Source organism: Nicotiana sylvestris, chromosome 12 (genome assembly GCF_000393655.2).
Source record: "Nicotiana sylvestris chromosome 12, ASM39365v2, whole genome shotgun sequence".
In the NCBI taxonomy this organism is placed as follows: Eukaryota; Viridiplantae; Streptophyta; class Magnoliopsida; order Solanales; family Solanaceae; genus Nicotiana; species Nicotiana sylvestris.
The window spans coordinates 123,264,157-123,281,405 of record NC_091068.1 but is presented as its reverse complement, the minus strand read 5'-3'; the positions used below and the strand labels follow the sequence as shown (position 1 = coordinate 123,281,405).

The following is a 17,249-nucleotide window of genomic DNA, read 5'->3' as shown; positions in this document are numbered from 1 at the left end:
TAGTCTTCGACTGGTAGAGGTCGAGGTAGATATAGAGGTTCCAGTTAAGGTGGTAACCGAAATCGTAGCTATGCCCTACCAGGTCGACAGGACCAAGAGTCCTCACCAGATGTTGTGACAGGTATGTTGACCATTTGTTCTCACGATGTTTATGCCTTGATAGACCCAGGATCTACTTTATCATGTATTACCCCATTTGTCGCGAGGAAATTCGGTATAGTTCCTGATATACTAAGTGATCCTTCTGTGGTATCTACACCGGTCGGAGAATAGATCATCGCTAGACGATTTTACCGAGGTTGTACGGTGACAGTTTGTGGTCGTCAGACCTCAGCCGACCTAGTTGAGCTAGAGATGTTGGATTTTGATGCTATCATGGGCATGGACTGGTTGGCATCTTGTTATGCCATAGTTGATTGTCGAGAAAAGACAGCCAGATTTCATTTTTCGGGTGAGCCAGTCCTTGAATGGGTAGGTAATATAGCGACACCCAGAGGTAGGTTTATTTCCTATCTGAAGGCAAGGAAAATAATCGCAAAAGGGTGCATTTATCATATTGTGCGAGTTAAAGATGCAGATGCTGAGATACCCACACTTCAGTCTATTCCAGTAGTAAGGGAGTACACAGATGTATTTCTAGATGAACTTCCAGGTATTCCTCCAAAGCGAGCGGTTGATTTTGGCATCGATTTGCTTCTGGGTACGCAACCAATATCCATTCCTCCGTATAGAATGGTACCTTCCGAATTGAAGGAGTTGAAGGAGCAGTTAAAAGATTTGCTGAAGAAAGGTTTCATCAGATCCAGTGCCTCACCTTGGGGTGCACCAATACTATTTGTAAGGAAGAAAGACGGCTCCTGAGGATGTGTATCAATTATAGGCAACTGGACAAGGTAACCGTTAAGCATAAGTATCCACTTCCAAGGATAAATGACTTGTTTGATCAATTGCAGGGAGCTAGATGCTTTTCAAAGATAGATTTGAAGTCGGGGTAACACCAGGTCAGAGTTCGGGAGAAAGATATTCCGAAGACAGCCTTCAGGACCCGATATGGCCACTTCGAGTTCCTTGTCATGTCCTTCGGTTTGACGAATTCACCTGCCATATTTATGAACTTGATGAATATCCTATTTCGGCCATATTTAGATATGTTCGTGATAGTTTTTATTGTTGATATTCTAGTTTATTCACGTTTAGAGGATGAGCATGTGGACCATCTGTGAGCGGTACTCCAAACCTTCCGTGATAATAAATTGTATGCTAAGTTTTCTAAGTGTGAGTTCTGGTTGAAGTCAGTAGCATTCTTGGGGAATATTCCAAACCTTCCGTGATAATAAATTGTATGCTAAGTTTTCTAAGTATGAGTTCTGGTTGAAGTCAGTAGCATTCTTGGGGAATATTCCAAACCTTCCGTGATAATAAATTGTATGCTAAATTTTCTAAGTGTGAGTTCTGGTTGAAGTCAGTAGCATTCTTGGGGCACATTGTATCCGCCGGAGGTATAAAGGTATACACTCAGAAGATTGAAGCTGTGAAATCCTGGCCTAGACCTACCACTTCGAAACAGAGATTTGTAGCTTTCTAGGCTTAGCAGGATACTACTGGAGGTTCGTAGAGGCTTTTTCTTCTCTTTCAGCACCATTAATGAAGCTGGCGCAGAAAGCGACTAAATTTTAGTGGATAGAGGCATGTGAGCAGAGTTTCCAAGAGCTTAAGAACAGGTTGACCTCAGCGCCAATTCTAGCACTTCTAGAAGGTCTAGATGGTTATGCCATATATTATGATGCCTCAGGTGTCGGGTTAAGATGTGTCCTGATGCAACATGGTAAAGCAATTGCATATGCTTCAAGGCAGTTAAGGAAGCATGAGCGGAATTATCCGACCTACGACCTCGAATTAGCTACGGTTGTCCATATACTTAAGATATGACAACATTATTTATATGGTGTTCATGTTGATATATTCACAGATGATAAATGCCTGCAATATATCTTCAAGCAAAAAGATTTGAACTTGCGACAGGGGCGGTGGCTTAAGTTATTAAAAGATTACGATGTTAATATTCTCTACCGTCCATGGAAAGCTAATGTTGTAGCAGATGCCTTAAGTCACCGATCTATGGGTAGCTCAACACATGTAGAGGCCGAAAAAAGACAATTAACCAGAGAGATTCATCAATTGGCTTGTTTGGGGGTTCGGTTAGTAGACTCTAGCAATGGAGGAATTGTACTCTAAAATACTGCAAAATCATCTCTTATAGCTGAAGTAAAGGACAGTACGAGGACCCAGAGTTGGTCGAGTGGAGAGAGAGAGTTCTGTAGCAGAAGAAGCCGTTGTTAGAACTCAAGGGAGATGGGATTCTTAGATACAGGGGTCATTTGTGTATTCCAGATGTAGCAGGGCTACGAGATATGATTATGTCAGAGGTAGATTATTTGTGGTACTCCATTTACCCTGGGTCGACGAAGATGTATCATGACATTAAGGATGTGTATTGGTGGAACGATATGAAGAAGAACATTGCTGAGTATGTCGCTCAATGCCCTAGTTGCCAGCAGGTGAAGATAAAGCACCAGAAGCCCAGAGGTCTAATGCAGACTATAGAGATCCCGACATGGAAATGGGAGGCGATAAACATGGACTTTATCACGAGTTTACCTCGTTCTCATTGTAAGTTCGATTCCATATAGGTGATAGTCGATAGGCTCACGAAATCAGCTCATCCTACCAGTCAGATCTATATATACAACAAAAGATTATGTAAAGTTATATATTAAAGAGATAGTGCGACTACACGGAGTGCTAATATCTATTATATCTGACCGTGGGTCCCAGTTTACAGAACATTTTTGGAGGTCATTTCAAAAAGGTCTAGGGACTCAGGTGAATCTCAGCACAATTTTTTATCCACAAACTGATGGACAAGTCGAACGCACAATTCAGACGCTCGAGGATATGCTACGAGCATGTGTTCTGGATTTTAAAAGAAGTTGGGATGAACATCTACCTCTTATTAAGTTTGCATATAATAACAGTTATCACTCTAGTATCCAGATGGTTCTATACGAGCTTTGTATGGGCACAGGTGCAAATCTCCTATAGGGTGGTTTGATGTTGGAGAATCTAGGTTACATGGGCCGGACCTGGTTCAGCAGGCCATAAAAAAAGTAAAGCTTATTCGGGAGCGACTGTTGGCAGCTCAGAGTTGTCAGAAGTCATATTTTGACGTGCGACAACGAGATTTAGAGTTCGGTGTTAATGACTGGGTATTCTTAAAGGTGTCACCTATGAAAGGTGTGATGAGGTTTGGTAAGAAAGGCAAACTTAGCCCACGGTATATTGGACCTTATAGGATCATTCAAAGAGTGGGCCAAGTAGCTTAAGAGTTATAATTGCCCTCAGAATTGGAGTCTGTTTATCCGTTTTTTCACGTAGCTATGTTACGAAAGTGCATTGGCGATCCTACCCGAGTGGTGCCACGGATGATGTACAAATTACAGAGGACTTGTCATACAAGGAAATTCCGGTTGCCATCCTAGACTGACAAATCCGCAAGCTATGAAATAAGGAGATAACATCCGTGAAGGTTTTATGGAGAAGTAATAAGGTGGAAGAGATGACATGGGAAGCAGAGGAAGAAATGAAGTCTGAATACCCCCACCTATTTCAAACTAGAGATATGGCTCGAGATTTATGGGATACCTCATCATAACTATTCAGGCCAGTAGGTCATCAAGTAAGCTCTCATTTTGACTCTCAAAATTTATAATGAACATTTGTGTGAAGCCAAGTGTTGCTATTTATAGACAGTGGTCATGTGTGGCATGTATAGTATGTTTTCTGGCCACGTACAGGTTGGTTTTAGTCTAGTATATGAATGAAACGCTGGCCAAACTTTTCTAAGGTATCTAAGATGTTACAACCCATATTCACGTATGTTAGTTCATGTCGTAAGGTAGTCGACGTAAATCCATGAAGAGATTATCTTTAAGATGATAAGAAGTTAATCCTATTGGTCTTAAATTATACAAGGGTGTATAAGGGTGGTTAATAAGCAGTAGAAGTTAAACGAATCAAGGATGTTGTAACCCGTATTTTCGGGTAAAACTAGAGGTGCTTAATATACTCAAAAGGTTTTGGTTTAAGGTATTTGAATCATATAATATCCGTATCATAAGTCTTGAAGCCAAACGAGTTATGAAACAAAAGTCGACAAAAGTTGTCGCAACTTAGGTTCAGAATTTTACTTAAACTTTAAGTCAAATGTTACTAAGCTTTTCTCCCAATTTACTTGGGATTATGGGGTGATATACCCACCAAATTGAAGATCTATGAGTCTAGTTTCCAACACATTAAACCGTTTATTGATACGATCTCGGAGTACAGAGGCATTCGCATTTTAGCGAGACTGCGCCAAGCAGCTCTCTATGGGGCCCACATAGGCAGTTTAAGACAGATGTGTATATATAAGATGCCTCAAATCCGTTTTAAGTCATTATGTTTCAGTGTATTCAGACCTTAGAACCCTAAAAATATTCTCTCAAGTTTCTCTCATGATCCAAGACCCAAACAAAGGGAAAACACCACAAATCAAGTGTCGGGAATCCCGTGGAGCTAGTAAGTTTCTTGTTCTTCTTGTTGTTACTCTTTTTTGTGTTGTTCCAGCTCATGTGGGAGGTTGTTTTAAGTGGTTTATGTTCTGTAAATACTCCCTCAAGTTTTTAATATCAACCCTTGGTTATTTCAAGCCTTCTAAAGTGATTCTAGTGCCGAAAAACCCTAATTAATTGTTAGTTTTGCTCCCTTGTTCTTGTGGCAGCATTGGAGGGATATTTCGTGGACAATTAAGGTCAAATTGGAGTTGTTCTTTCTATTTAAAGGAAGAAACCTATTACTCTACATGTATTTAAGATTATCCAAGTTGCGGCTAAGTCAATGAAGCTAGAAATTGTGAAATATATATATCGAAAGGCTAGGTAGTAATATTGTTAGTTGGTGGACTATTTTGAGAGGCTCAATATGATTATTATTGATATTGCTTGGGCTATTTGGTGATTGTTTTGACTTGTTGGAAGTCATATAAATAGGGGAGTTTTTATCCATTTCATCGTAAAATAGGTTACGGTCGATACATAATAGTTACGACGCTTAAACGGTAACGATAGTTTCATTTATCCTATTGTAGGATAAGGAGTCGTGACATTTGCCTAGCTTGAGGTTGGGCAGTATATACAAGGTATTTGAGGCTAAACCTTTCCTTCTTTTGCACGACTCCGATTGTACATAATGTACTGAACGAGCTTTGAAAGATACTCTACTCTTAGAACCTAATAGTACTTATATTGTATCCCTTCTTTTGGAGCGATTGATGTTGATGTTGCTTATCTTATTGTTATGTTATCAATGTTTTTGGTACTTCCTGATTATTATAAGATTCATGATGAAGAGTTAGTCTTAATAATGCGTACAGAGGATACCGACCTTACGTCACTCCGAAAGGTTCAGAATATTATTCCAATGAGTCAAGCATGCATTATATATATGTTTCTATTTTACTCTACCGAGCCACACTATAAATGGCCGAGTACGACACCTATTGTGCAACCACTGATCAATTGGATTTAACGAGCTCCACGTGGCTGGGTACGATTCTATCGAGCCTTATGATGGCCGGGTATATTTTTACCGAGCCTTTTACGGCTGGGTACGATATGATGATAATGATGCCCACAGAGGCATATGTTTTAAAAGTTTATGTATATATACATATGTATCATGCATTTCATGTCAGTAGACTTTAGAGGTACTCAAATGTTACAGGTTGTATATTCCCTATCCCTGCTTACATTACTATTCGTACTCATGGTTCCCTACCTTACATACTCAGTACTTTATTCGTACTGACGTCCTTTTTATTTGTGGATGCTGCATGTCATGCTGCAAGTCCTGATAGATGGGTAGACGCAGCTCCCCCACCACAATAGGCTGCCCAGTTCAGTGGTTATTGGCGAGATCCCTTCTTCGGACTTTCCATGGGCTTGGTATGCATTTTTGTTATAGACATCATGGGTATGTCAGGGCCTTGTTCTGACAATAAGAAATCACCTTCCCACGTTGCATCAATACGCACCCCAACCCTATACCTGAGGCATCACAATATACCACATAACCTTATGTTCCTTCTAGGAGAGTGAGCACTGGCACGGATGTCAATCGATTCTTTAGCTCCTGGAAACTTTGTTCACAAGCGTCAGACCACTAGAACTTAGTAGCTTTCTGTGTTAACTTAGTCAATGGTGCTGATGTAGAGGAAAACCCTTCTACAAATCACCTATAATATCCTACTAGCCCCAGGAAGCTGCGAACTTCTGATGGTGTTATAGGTCTCGGCCAATTCTTTACTGCATCGTTCTTTTGAGTGTCAACACTAATACCCTCGTCAGATATCACATGGCCAAGGAATGCTATTGAGTTCAGCCAGAATTCACATTTGGAGAGCTTAGCATATAACTTACAATCCTGAAGTATCTGTAATACTATTCGCAAGTGGCTCGCATGTTCCGCCTCCGAACAAGAATACACCAGAATGTCATCAATGAATACAATCACGAACACATCAAGATAGGGCCTGAATACAGTATTCATGAGATCCATAAAAGCAGCTGGGGCATTTGTTAGCCCGAACGATATCACCAAGAACTCAAAGTGCCTATATCTTGTCTGGAAGGCCGTCTTTGGAATATCCTTTTCCTTAACCCTCACCTGATGATACCCTAAACGTAAGTCAATCTTGGAGAAATACTTTGCACCCTGAAGTTGGTCAAATAGGTCGTCAATCCTTGGAAGTGGATACTTGTTCTTTATAGTAAACTTATTCAACTGTCGATAATCGATACACATCCTTAACGACCCGTCTTTCTTTCGCACAAACAAAACTGGTGCACCCCAAGGTGAAGTGCTAGGCTTAATGAGGCCCTTATCTAGCAAGTCCTTCAACTGGGCCTTCAACTCTCGCAACTCTACCGGGGCCATCCTGTATGGAGGAATAGATATGAGTTGAGTGTCAGGCAACACATCAATGCTAAACTCAATCTTCCTTTCAGGAGGAAGGCCTGGGAGTCCATCTGGGAAAACATCTGGAAATTCAATGACCACAGGGATTGATTGTAGAGTACGTGGCTTTGAATCCGCATCCCTAACGAGAACGAGATGATAAATGTAGCCTTTTGAGATAATCTTCCTTGCCTTAAGATAGGAAATAAACCTACCTTTTGGCGTAACAATGTTCCCCTTTCATTCAATGACGGGATCACCAGGAAACTGAAACCTAACCATCTTCGTACGACAATCAACATTTTCATAACATTAGGCCAACCAGTCCATTCCCATTATCACATCGAAATCAACCATTTCTAACTCAAATAAATTCGCCGAGGTTTGACGACTACAAATCATCATTGTGCAACCTCCATATACCCTTCTAGCAATCACAGAATCTCCTATCGGAGTAGATACCGCAAGTGGTTTGCTTATCAATTCAGGTTCCATGCCAAACTTATTAGCCACAAAGGATGTAACATATTGTAATGTAGATCTCGGATCAATCAGCGCATATACATCATAAGAAAACATAGACAATATACCTGTAACAACATCTAGAGATGACTCGAGATACTATCGACCTACTAGAGCATATGTTCGATTTTGAGCACCACTCAAACTCGGCACTGGACCTCTACCTCTACCATGACTTGTCGACTATTGAAAACCCTGTGCTGGAGGCTGAACTAATAAAGAAGAACCAGACACAGATCCAATCGGCTGAGCCATACCACCCCATCCTCTGTTAGGACAATCTCGCATCATATGGCCAGGATGTCTGCAAGAATAGCACGTATCAGAACCTCGACATCATAGTCCAAAGTGGGCCTTGCCACACTGATCACAACGTGGTGTTGGGGGTCTCGTCTGACTAGTATCCCTATCATATTGCAAGCCTGATGCCCACGAACTCTGACCTGGACCAGAATAGGTAAATCGATTATATCGAGGCCTTCGAAACTATAGAGGAGCACTAGCTACAGGTGGCGCCAAACTCCTCGAAGATTGGGGCCTGAAATTTCCTCTGAAGTCATCAGAATACCCTACAAATCTCGCCCTCTTATGCTGGCCCTTATCCTGCTCCCTATCTGCCCTTTGCTGGCGCTTACGATCCTCTAGAGTCTGGGTATAAGCCTAAATACGGGAAATATCCATGCCCTCCACCAAGGAGGCTGTCGTGCACTCATTTATCAGATGTGGTCCCAACCCATTCACGAACAGATGCACCCTATCGCTCATCTCAACCACCATATGGGGAACATACCTTGCTAAAGAATCAAACTGCATACTATACTCTCGCACACTCTTATTACCTTGTCGAAGGTTCAAGAACTTATCAACTGTAGCTCGTCATATCTCAACTAGCAAGTAGTGACGAAGAAAGGCTTCAAAAAATTCCTTCCACACAGCTATAGGAGCGTTCGGACTCCTGGATCTCTCCCAACTATCATATCAGTAAACTGCTAAATTTCGTAACCGATAAGAAACCAACTCTACTGCCTCTATATCACTAGCATGCATAACCTATAGTGTACGATGAGCCTGATCAATAAAAGTTTGCGGGTCTTCCTTGGGGTCGTACTAACCGGTTTATCAACAACACCGGTATTCTGCCTTTGAGCCTGAGCAACTACCAAACTAGTTAACAACTACACCACACTCTGCATATCCTGGTATGTAGTGCCAGACGGAGGAACTGGTTGTTCTGGGTGCCTTCTAATATCCTCTGGAGGAGACGGAGTAAATGAGGTATGAGACGGTATCTCACTCTGATCCTCACTTTGGCCTGCTCTGGATTGCCGCACCTAACTGGTACCTTCTCCCGTAGTTGTATCAAGCCGTTTACTAATCGATTTTTTCCTAGTCGAAGGAATCACTGAAAGAAGATAAGGTGAATATTAGACACGAACACTTACGACTCAACTCTACGCACGACCTAGATTCAGGAAAAAGGTAACAACCCTAGATGTCATGTAGCCTCTTGATTATAAATGTGGCGCACTACACATCCATAATCAAGACTCTACTAGACACGACTCATAGACAACCCCTAGGACAGACGTGCTCTGATACCAAGTTTGTCAAGACCCAAGATGGAGGGTCATGACTAGCACCCGGGCCATATTTGTCGAGCACCAACATACATTTTATCTAACCTTTCTTATTATCTTTAAGGGCCAACAAGATCAATATAAATGGTATACATGGATCATGAAGAACCAACAATGAAAGATAGTGGCATGAACATACCTAACATGGGATGACCAGACAGTCAAGAAACTGTATATAAGGTACAAGCTACCATGCTGCCATAAAAGACTATACAACAAAAATCAGCCGACAAGGCATACCAAACTATACATGAGTCGACACTTGTGTATGAGCCTCTAAAGGAACAATCTAGATAGCCATCGAACAATTTAGATTCTAATTGCAGGCTACTTTCATAACGGGGGGACTACATGTATAATTTCGCCAACAACTAAGGACTATATTACAATTGGTAGCTATACTTGTAATATTTAGCTCCCTAGCATAAATAGCCCTTAAGGCTCTCATTTTAGAATTAGCTTATTTTGATATTATGAATGAAAACTTATTGAGAGTGTTTAGGATAAATTTTTATTTTGGCTGATCACTTGTTAAGGTGAACTTGGAAGGGAATTGCTTCTCCTTGAGGGTTGTTCCTATAGTTTTGTGTCAGTTATGTCTTAAATTGATTGGGTATTTGTTTCTTTCAAATGTTCTTTTAATTTTCTTAGTTGGTTCTCTACTAAATCTCTAAGAACTAGAAAGGTGTAGAAACAAATATTATGTTGCGTAATCTTCCTTGTCCTTCTACTTCTTCTTTAATAGTGCTTGATGTGTCTTTTGACTTCTATTTTCTGGGATCACAAAGGAGCATTGATTGGAGGTCTTTCATTGTAAGGCACAGTCTTCTAAGAGTAGGACCCAGGGTAGCCTCATGTATTTAGCTTGAGAGGTGTTGCCAGATTTTTGAAGTTTTGGCTCCTCCAATTAACCTTGTTTAGAGTTTCCGCAGATTTCCCTTGATTGACTGTCTATCCTTGATTGACTCTCTTTCCTTCCTTCCATGCTTGAGAATCTTTAGCTCGTCTGCTTGTTTGTCTTTCATTTCTTGTTTCTTGATTGGTTCTTTTTTCATTTGATAGGGAGTTTGAAAAACATAGCCGTTGGCTTCCCCTAATTTCCTTGTAAGATTTTAATTCTTTCCTTTCTTTCATCCATCGGAGCTGTTACGAACTTGCACACAAATTAGGATGACATTAGTCATGACTAGTTTGATTATTGAACATTATTAAAATTATAAACCTAACAATCTCCCCATTTTTGATGATGGCAATAATGCACAAATAGTTTGACTAATTTATGAGATACTTCACTTTCAGAGCAAGAAGAGATACAGAGAACTATAGCTAATAATAATACTAGTTATGCAAGCAAAAAATATATACAGCTAGCAATTATACCATCCATACTCGACTGTATGACCTTCCAAACACATCCAAAAGAGAAGTTTTATAAAAGCACCACAAAAAGAACAAGAAAAAGATTGTTTAAACATCCTAAACACTTAATTTCTTCCAAGGAAATACTTCAAAGTGTTGATCACTTTAGTGCAGAAACTATCATAGGAGGCATCAATCTCCTTGGTGACTTTGGTCAGCTTCTCAGTGACATCATGCATAGCCCTGATCCCTTGCCTCTTTGTAGCTTAGAGAGTGAACCTCAACCTGTCCACATCTACTCCAGTTTCCTTTGTCACTTCTCTGATCTTGTCCACCTATCCTGCATAGAGGTTCGCAGTTCCTTGATACCTACAATAGTTTGCTACATTAGTAGCAACTGATCCGAGGAAGAGAATTTTCTTGCTTTAGATTTAATATCTCCACTACCCTGTTGAGGAGTGGATTCTAGTGATTTGTCTTTCTTGAACCAGGTTCCCTCAACAAAAATTATACCCAATCATAGCAAAAGCAATCTTGCCATAAGTGTTGGAAATGGTTTTAGGGGCATAGGGAGACAAATCTACTTTTATAACTTGCAAGATGTGAGAGATTAGTAAACCATAAGGCAAACTATTATCAGAAGATGAGACATCCCTGATGCTTTCAAGCATGTACTGTCGCACCCAAGCAAATCAATTAGTAGCCTTTCCATTCACTAGACAGTGCAAGACAAACACATTTCATAGAGACAGGGTGTTAAGACCAGTACGGGGTAAGAAGGTGGTGTCAATAATGTGAGCTAGTATACGGTACTCAAAGTTTAGATTTTTGGGACCAACGTCCGGGGGGTTTTTAGACAACATACTTTTTGCTTCCTCAAACGATACTTCAAAACTATCAGGACAATAATATTGCACAAAGATATTGTACCCAACAAACTTGGTTGCAATGTTTTTTTCAAACTGATATGAGTCAAGAATAATGCGGGTTCCCAAAATCATAGATTCTAAATCATCTTTATCATTTACAAATAAATTTGCATAAAACATAGCACATGCTATTCATATACAGTGTCACCAACAATTGCAAATAGGGAGACAAGTTTTTGAATTTCAAATATAGATATAACATTATAGTGAGAGTTTTTCATAGATTTCTAACTTACAGTGCGACCATAGGCAATCGGCTTCCCTTTGTAAGCAACAAATTTTGCTTTCTCTTTGAGACCATATATGTTCATCTTGTTTATGCTTTCTATTTTCCTCTCTTTTGAGATGACTATTTTGGGATGGACTCCATTGGACGTTTTCCAGCCCTCTTTTGAGCAATGAGAATTTCTTCCAAAGAATAACTAGATTCATCCTCGAATTGTTGATGATATGTACTCCCTGACGACTCCACATCCACAGGATCATCATTTTGATGGTTTTTCTTGAAGCGATGGCTTCTTATAGGCATAGAAGAGGATGGAAAGGGTTTGGTTTTGGCCATGAGTAAGAGAGAGGAGAGAGAGAGATGCTTTCTTTGAGATAGTGTGAGATATGAATAAAAAAGGGTGAATGAATGCCTCGATTCTGGAGAGACGTGTGAAATCCGACTACGGTCCAAATTCTAAAGCTTAAGCTCTCTTTTAGGGACTAAGTATCCCAAAACACTCGAAACTCAAAACAAATCATCCTGGCTAATCAAAATAGCAGAAACAAACACGGGGAAAGCAGTTAATAAGGGGTCAGGGTGTTAATTCTTTAAACAACCAGTCGGGTCGTTACAGTTCACCACCAACGATATTTAGCAACAATGTTTATCTAGTGTCGACACAACTATTATTTTATTTTCTAACTTTTCCTATCTTTTACGACATTTGTAGACTCATGAATTTTACCAGCACATGGAGTCGATTGTGCTGATACTACACTCTGCACTATGTGCAGATCCCGGGTGACTATTTGGACCATAGTATTGGGTGGCTGCCTTCAGTCCAGTTAGAGATCCCGAGGTAGTCTTGCAGGCGTCCGCATGCCCGACATTCTCTTCTATCCTTATATGTATTCTATTTTCATTTACTTCCGAGATAGATTGTACTTTCTTTTCAGACATTTGTATGTAGTAATTCGTAGACAGTCCGTGATATTGTGACACCAAATTCCGGGTAGAGATATATGTTGGAATTGTCGTACTGGTTATGGTTAATTTATCAGATTAAGTCTTCTGCTTGTATTTATTTATCATTAATATTTCATTGTTAATCACACGTTAGTTTAAATTGTTGAAAATGGCTAGTTGATAATTTAGTGATCCTACAATATGCGGCATGCCTAGCTTTCACGAGTAGGCGCCATCACGACTCCCGAGGGTGGGAAATCTGGGTCGTGACAAGTTGGTATCAGAGCTCTAGGTTACGTAGGTCTCACAATTTACGGAGACGTCTGTATTTATTCCCTAGAGGCTACAGAGTTAGGAAAAACTTCACATTTATTCTTTCCTGTCATGCGGTTTGGTTCCTCAATGCTAATTGAATTTTACTCTCTTCTTTCGCAGATGGCAAGAACACGCGCTTCCTCATCTACCGATCAACAACCCGAGCCCCCAGCAACAGCTCCCACGAGGGGCAGAGGGCGAGGCCGAGGCCGTGCTAGAGGATGAGGTAGGGGAAGAACTCAGCCCAGAGCAGCAGCACCAGCGGCGGAGCCTCAGGTTGACTTTGATGATGAGGTTCCAGCCCAGATAGTTTCGGTGGGCCCAGCTCAGGTCCTAGAGGGGTTTATTTCTACCCCAGTACTTCAGGATGCTCTAGTCCGTCTAGTGGGCCTTATGGAGAGTGTCACCCGGGCAGGCTTGCTTCCTGTAGCACCAGCCGTCTCTCAGGCTGGAGGAGGAGCCTAGACTCCAGCTACTCGCACTCCAGAGCAGATGGCTCCCTAGTTTCAGACTCTAGCAGCTCAGCCAGTTGAGCAGTTCACCGGGTGTGGTAGCTCAGACTGGTGAGGATCAGCTATATATGCCGATGCTTTATGGAGATTGGACAAGTTCACCAAGCTCTTCCCTACTACTTTTAGTGGTGCATCTTCTGAGGATCTCCAGGATTTTCTAGACAGCTGTCATGAGGTTCTCAGGAACATGGGGATAGTGGAGACCAATGGGGTCGATTTTGCTACTTTCCGCTTATCTAGATCTGCTAAGACTTGGTGGAGAGATTATTGTTTGGCTAGACCAGCCGGATCACCAGCCTTGACTTGGGAGCCATTTACTCAACTATTTCTAGAGAAGTTTCTCCCCATCACTCAGAAAGAGATTTATCAGAGGCAGTTTGAGTGTCTCTAGTAGGGTTCTATGACTGTTACTCAGTATGAGACCAGATTCATCGACTTGCCCCTGTCATGCTCTTATCATACTTCCCACTGAGAGAGAGAGGGTGAGGGGGTTTATTGAGGGACTTATCTAGCCTATTCGATTTCAGATGGCCAAGGAGACTGGGAGTGAGATTTCTTTCCAGGAGGCGACCAATGTGGCCAGGAGAGTTGAGATGGTTCTATCACAGGGAGGTGGCCAGGGGTCTGACAAGAGGCCTCGTCATTCAGGCTGATTCAGTGGTATCTCGTTTGGAGGCAGAGATTCGTATGGTAGAGGCCATCCTCCTAGGCCTTTTCAGTTAGCCCTTTAGGTGTCTCACGGTGCTTCGGGTGGTCGTGGTTCTCACATGTAGTATTCTGATCAGCAATCCTACAGTGCACCACCCGCTCCTATTAGTGCACCACCGCTCTAGAGTTTATGGGGTGGTCATTCGGGTCGTCAGGGTCAATCTCAGTTTCCTCAGCTGCAGTATTCAGGTGGATGCTATGAGTGCGGTGGATATGGTCATATTCGGAGGGCTTGTCCGAGATTAGTGGGTACTCCATTGCAGCAGCAGGGTTCCCGTGCTATAGTTCAGGACAGGTGTTCCACCGCCCGCTCCGCCAGCTAAGGGTGGGGGTAGAGGTGCAAGAGGTGGAGGTAGAGGTGGAGCTCAAACCACTAAAGGTGGAGGCCAGCTAGCAGCAGGTCGTCCTAGACTTCAGGGTGGTGGGGCCCAGCCCCGATGTTATGCTCTTCCAGCTAGGCCTGAGGCTGAGGCTTCTGATGCAGTTATCATATGTACTGTTCTGGTTTGTAGTAGAGATGCTTCAGTTTTATTTGATCCAGGATCTACGTACTCCTATGTGTCATCTTATTTTGCACCATATCTGGTCATGCCTAGTGATTCTTTGAGTGCTACTATTTATGTGTCTACATTGGTGGGTGATTCTATTGTGGTAGATCGAGTCCATCGTTCATGTATAGTTGTGATTGGGGGTCTTGAGACTCGTGTGGATTTATTACTCCTGGACATGGTTGATTTTGATGTCATATTGAGGATGGACTAGTTATCACCTTACCATGCTATCTTGGACCGTCATGCCAAGACTGTGACCTTAGCCTTGCCGGGTTTACCTTGTTTGGAGTGGAGATGGACTTCTAGTCATTCTACCCGTAGTGTCATCTCTTATGTGAAGGCTCGGCATATGGTCGAGAAGGGGTGTTTGGCCTATGGCATATGTACTTCTAGTGCCGAGGTTCCTCTTATTGATTCTGTGCCAGTTGTTTGTGAGTTCCCTGAGGTATTTCCTACAAACCTGCCGTGTATGCCACCCGACTTGGATATTGACTTATGCATTGATTTGGCTCCGGGCACTCAGCCCATTTCTATCCCGCCGTATCGTATGGCCCCGCCTGAGTTGAAAGAGTAGTTGCAGGACTTACTTGAAAAAGGGTTCATTAGACCTAGTGTTTCGCCTTGGGGTGCGCCGGTGTTATTTGTTAAGAAGAAGGACAGATCGATGAGAATATGTATTGATTACCGGCAGTTGAACAAGGTTACAATCAAGAATAAGTATCCATTGCCGAGGATTGATGATTTGTTTTATCAGCTTCAGGGTGCCAAGGTATTCTCGAAGATTGACTTGAGATATGGCTACCATCAGTTGAGGATTAGGGTATCCGATGTCCCTAAGACAGCTTTCCGCACTCGGTATGGGCATTATGAGTTATTGGTGATGCCATTCGGGTTGACAAATTTCCCAGCAACATTTATGGATTTGATGAACTGAGTGTTCATGCCTTACTTAGATTCGTTCGTGATAGTCTTCATTGATGATATTTTGATCTATTCCCGTAGTCGGGAGGAGCACGAGCAGCATCTTAGAGTGGTTCTTCAAACTCTAAGGGATAGTCAGTTGTATGCTAAGTTTTTGAAGTGTGAGTTCTAGTTGAGTTCAGTTGTATTCCTGGGTCATGTTGTATCTGTAGAGGGTATTCAGGTTAATTCGAAGAAGATTGAGGCAGTCAAGAACTGGCCTAGACCAGCATCAACTACAGAGATCCAGAGTTTCTTGGGATTGGCAGACTACTATTGTCGATTTGTGGAGGGGTTTTCATTTATTGCAGCCCCAATGATCAGGTTGACCCAGAAGGGTGCCTAGTTTAGGTGGTCGGACGAGTGTGAGGCAAGCTTTCAGAAGCTCAAGACAGCCTTGACTACGGCACCGGTGTTGGTTTTGCCCACAGGTTCAGGGCCATATACAGTTTATTGTGATACATCTCGTATTGGGCTTGGTGCGGTGTTGATGCAGGATGACAAGGTCATTGCTTATGCTTTGCAGTAGTTGAAGATTCATGAGAAGAACTATCTGCTTCATGATTTGGAGTTGGCATGCGTTAAAGATTTGGAGGCATTATCTGTATGGTATGGCCTGTGAGGTGTTCACGGATCACAAGAGTCTACAGTACTTGTTTAAGCAGAAGGAATGAATTTGAGGTAGAGAAGGTGTTTGGAGCTGTTGAAAGACTATGATATCACCATCTTATATCATCCGGGAAAGGACAATGTGGTGGCCGATGCTTTGAGTAGGAAGTCAGCCAGTATGGGCAGTCTTGCTTATATTCCAGTCGGTGAGAGACCGCTTGCTTTGGATGTTCAGGCTTTGGCCAAACAGTTCATGAGGTTGGATGTTTCTGAGCCCAGCCGTGTGTTAGCTCGCACGGTCGCTCATTCTTCCTTATTAGAGCGTATCCATGATCGGCAGTATGATGATCCCTATTTGTGTGTCCTTAGAGATACGGTGCAACACGGAGGTGCCAAGCAGGTTACCTTAGGTGATGATGGAGTTTTGAGATTGCAGGTTCGAATTTGTGTGCCTAATGTGGATGGGTTTTGAGAGTTGATTTTAGAAGAGGCCCATAGTTCCCGGTAATCTATTCATCAAGGCACCACGAAGATGTATCAGGATTTGCGACATCATTATTGGTGGCGAAGGATGAAGAATGACATTGTTGCATATGTGGCTTGGTGTTTGAACTGCCAGCAGGTTAAGTACGAGAATCAGAGGCCAGGTGGTTTGTTTTAGAGGATTGAGCTTCGTACAGCTCAGTTCAGGCAAAAGAGTTATGCCGACCGTAAGGTTCGAGATTTGGCATTCATGGTCGAGGAGCGGGTACTGCTTCGGGTGTCACCTATGAATGGCGTGATGAGATTTGGGAAGAAAGGCAAGCTTAGCCCTAGGTTCATTGGCCCGTTTGAGATTCTTGATCGAGTGGGAGAGGTGGCTTACAAACTTGCATTGCCGCCGAACTTATCAGTCGTGCATCCAGTGTTTCATGTGTCTA

At 42.2% G+C, this 17,249-nt stretch overlaps 1 protein-coding gene across 1 annotated transcript; it reads left to right on the top strand.

Moving 5' to 3' along the window:
• The first annotated feature begins 354 nt into the window (after positions 1–354).
• On the top strand, positions 355–861 carry LOC138883654 (uncharacterized). The gene has a single exon (XM_070164351.1). The coding sequence runs from the start codon at positions 355–357 to the stop codon at positions 859–861; it is 507 nt and encodes a 168-aa protein (XP_070020452.1).
• Positions 862–17,249: the final 16,388 nt, after the last annotated feature.

What these genes read in the sequence shown, in the direction of transcription:
- LOC138883654 (XM_070164351.1), top strand. Translation starts at nt 355, where the DNA reads ATGTTGGATTTTGATGCTATCATGGGCATGGACTGGTTGGCATCTTGT.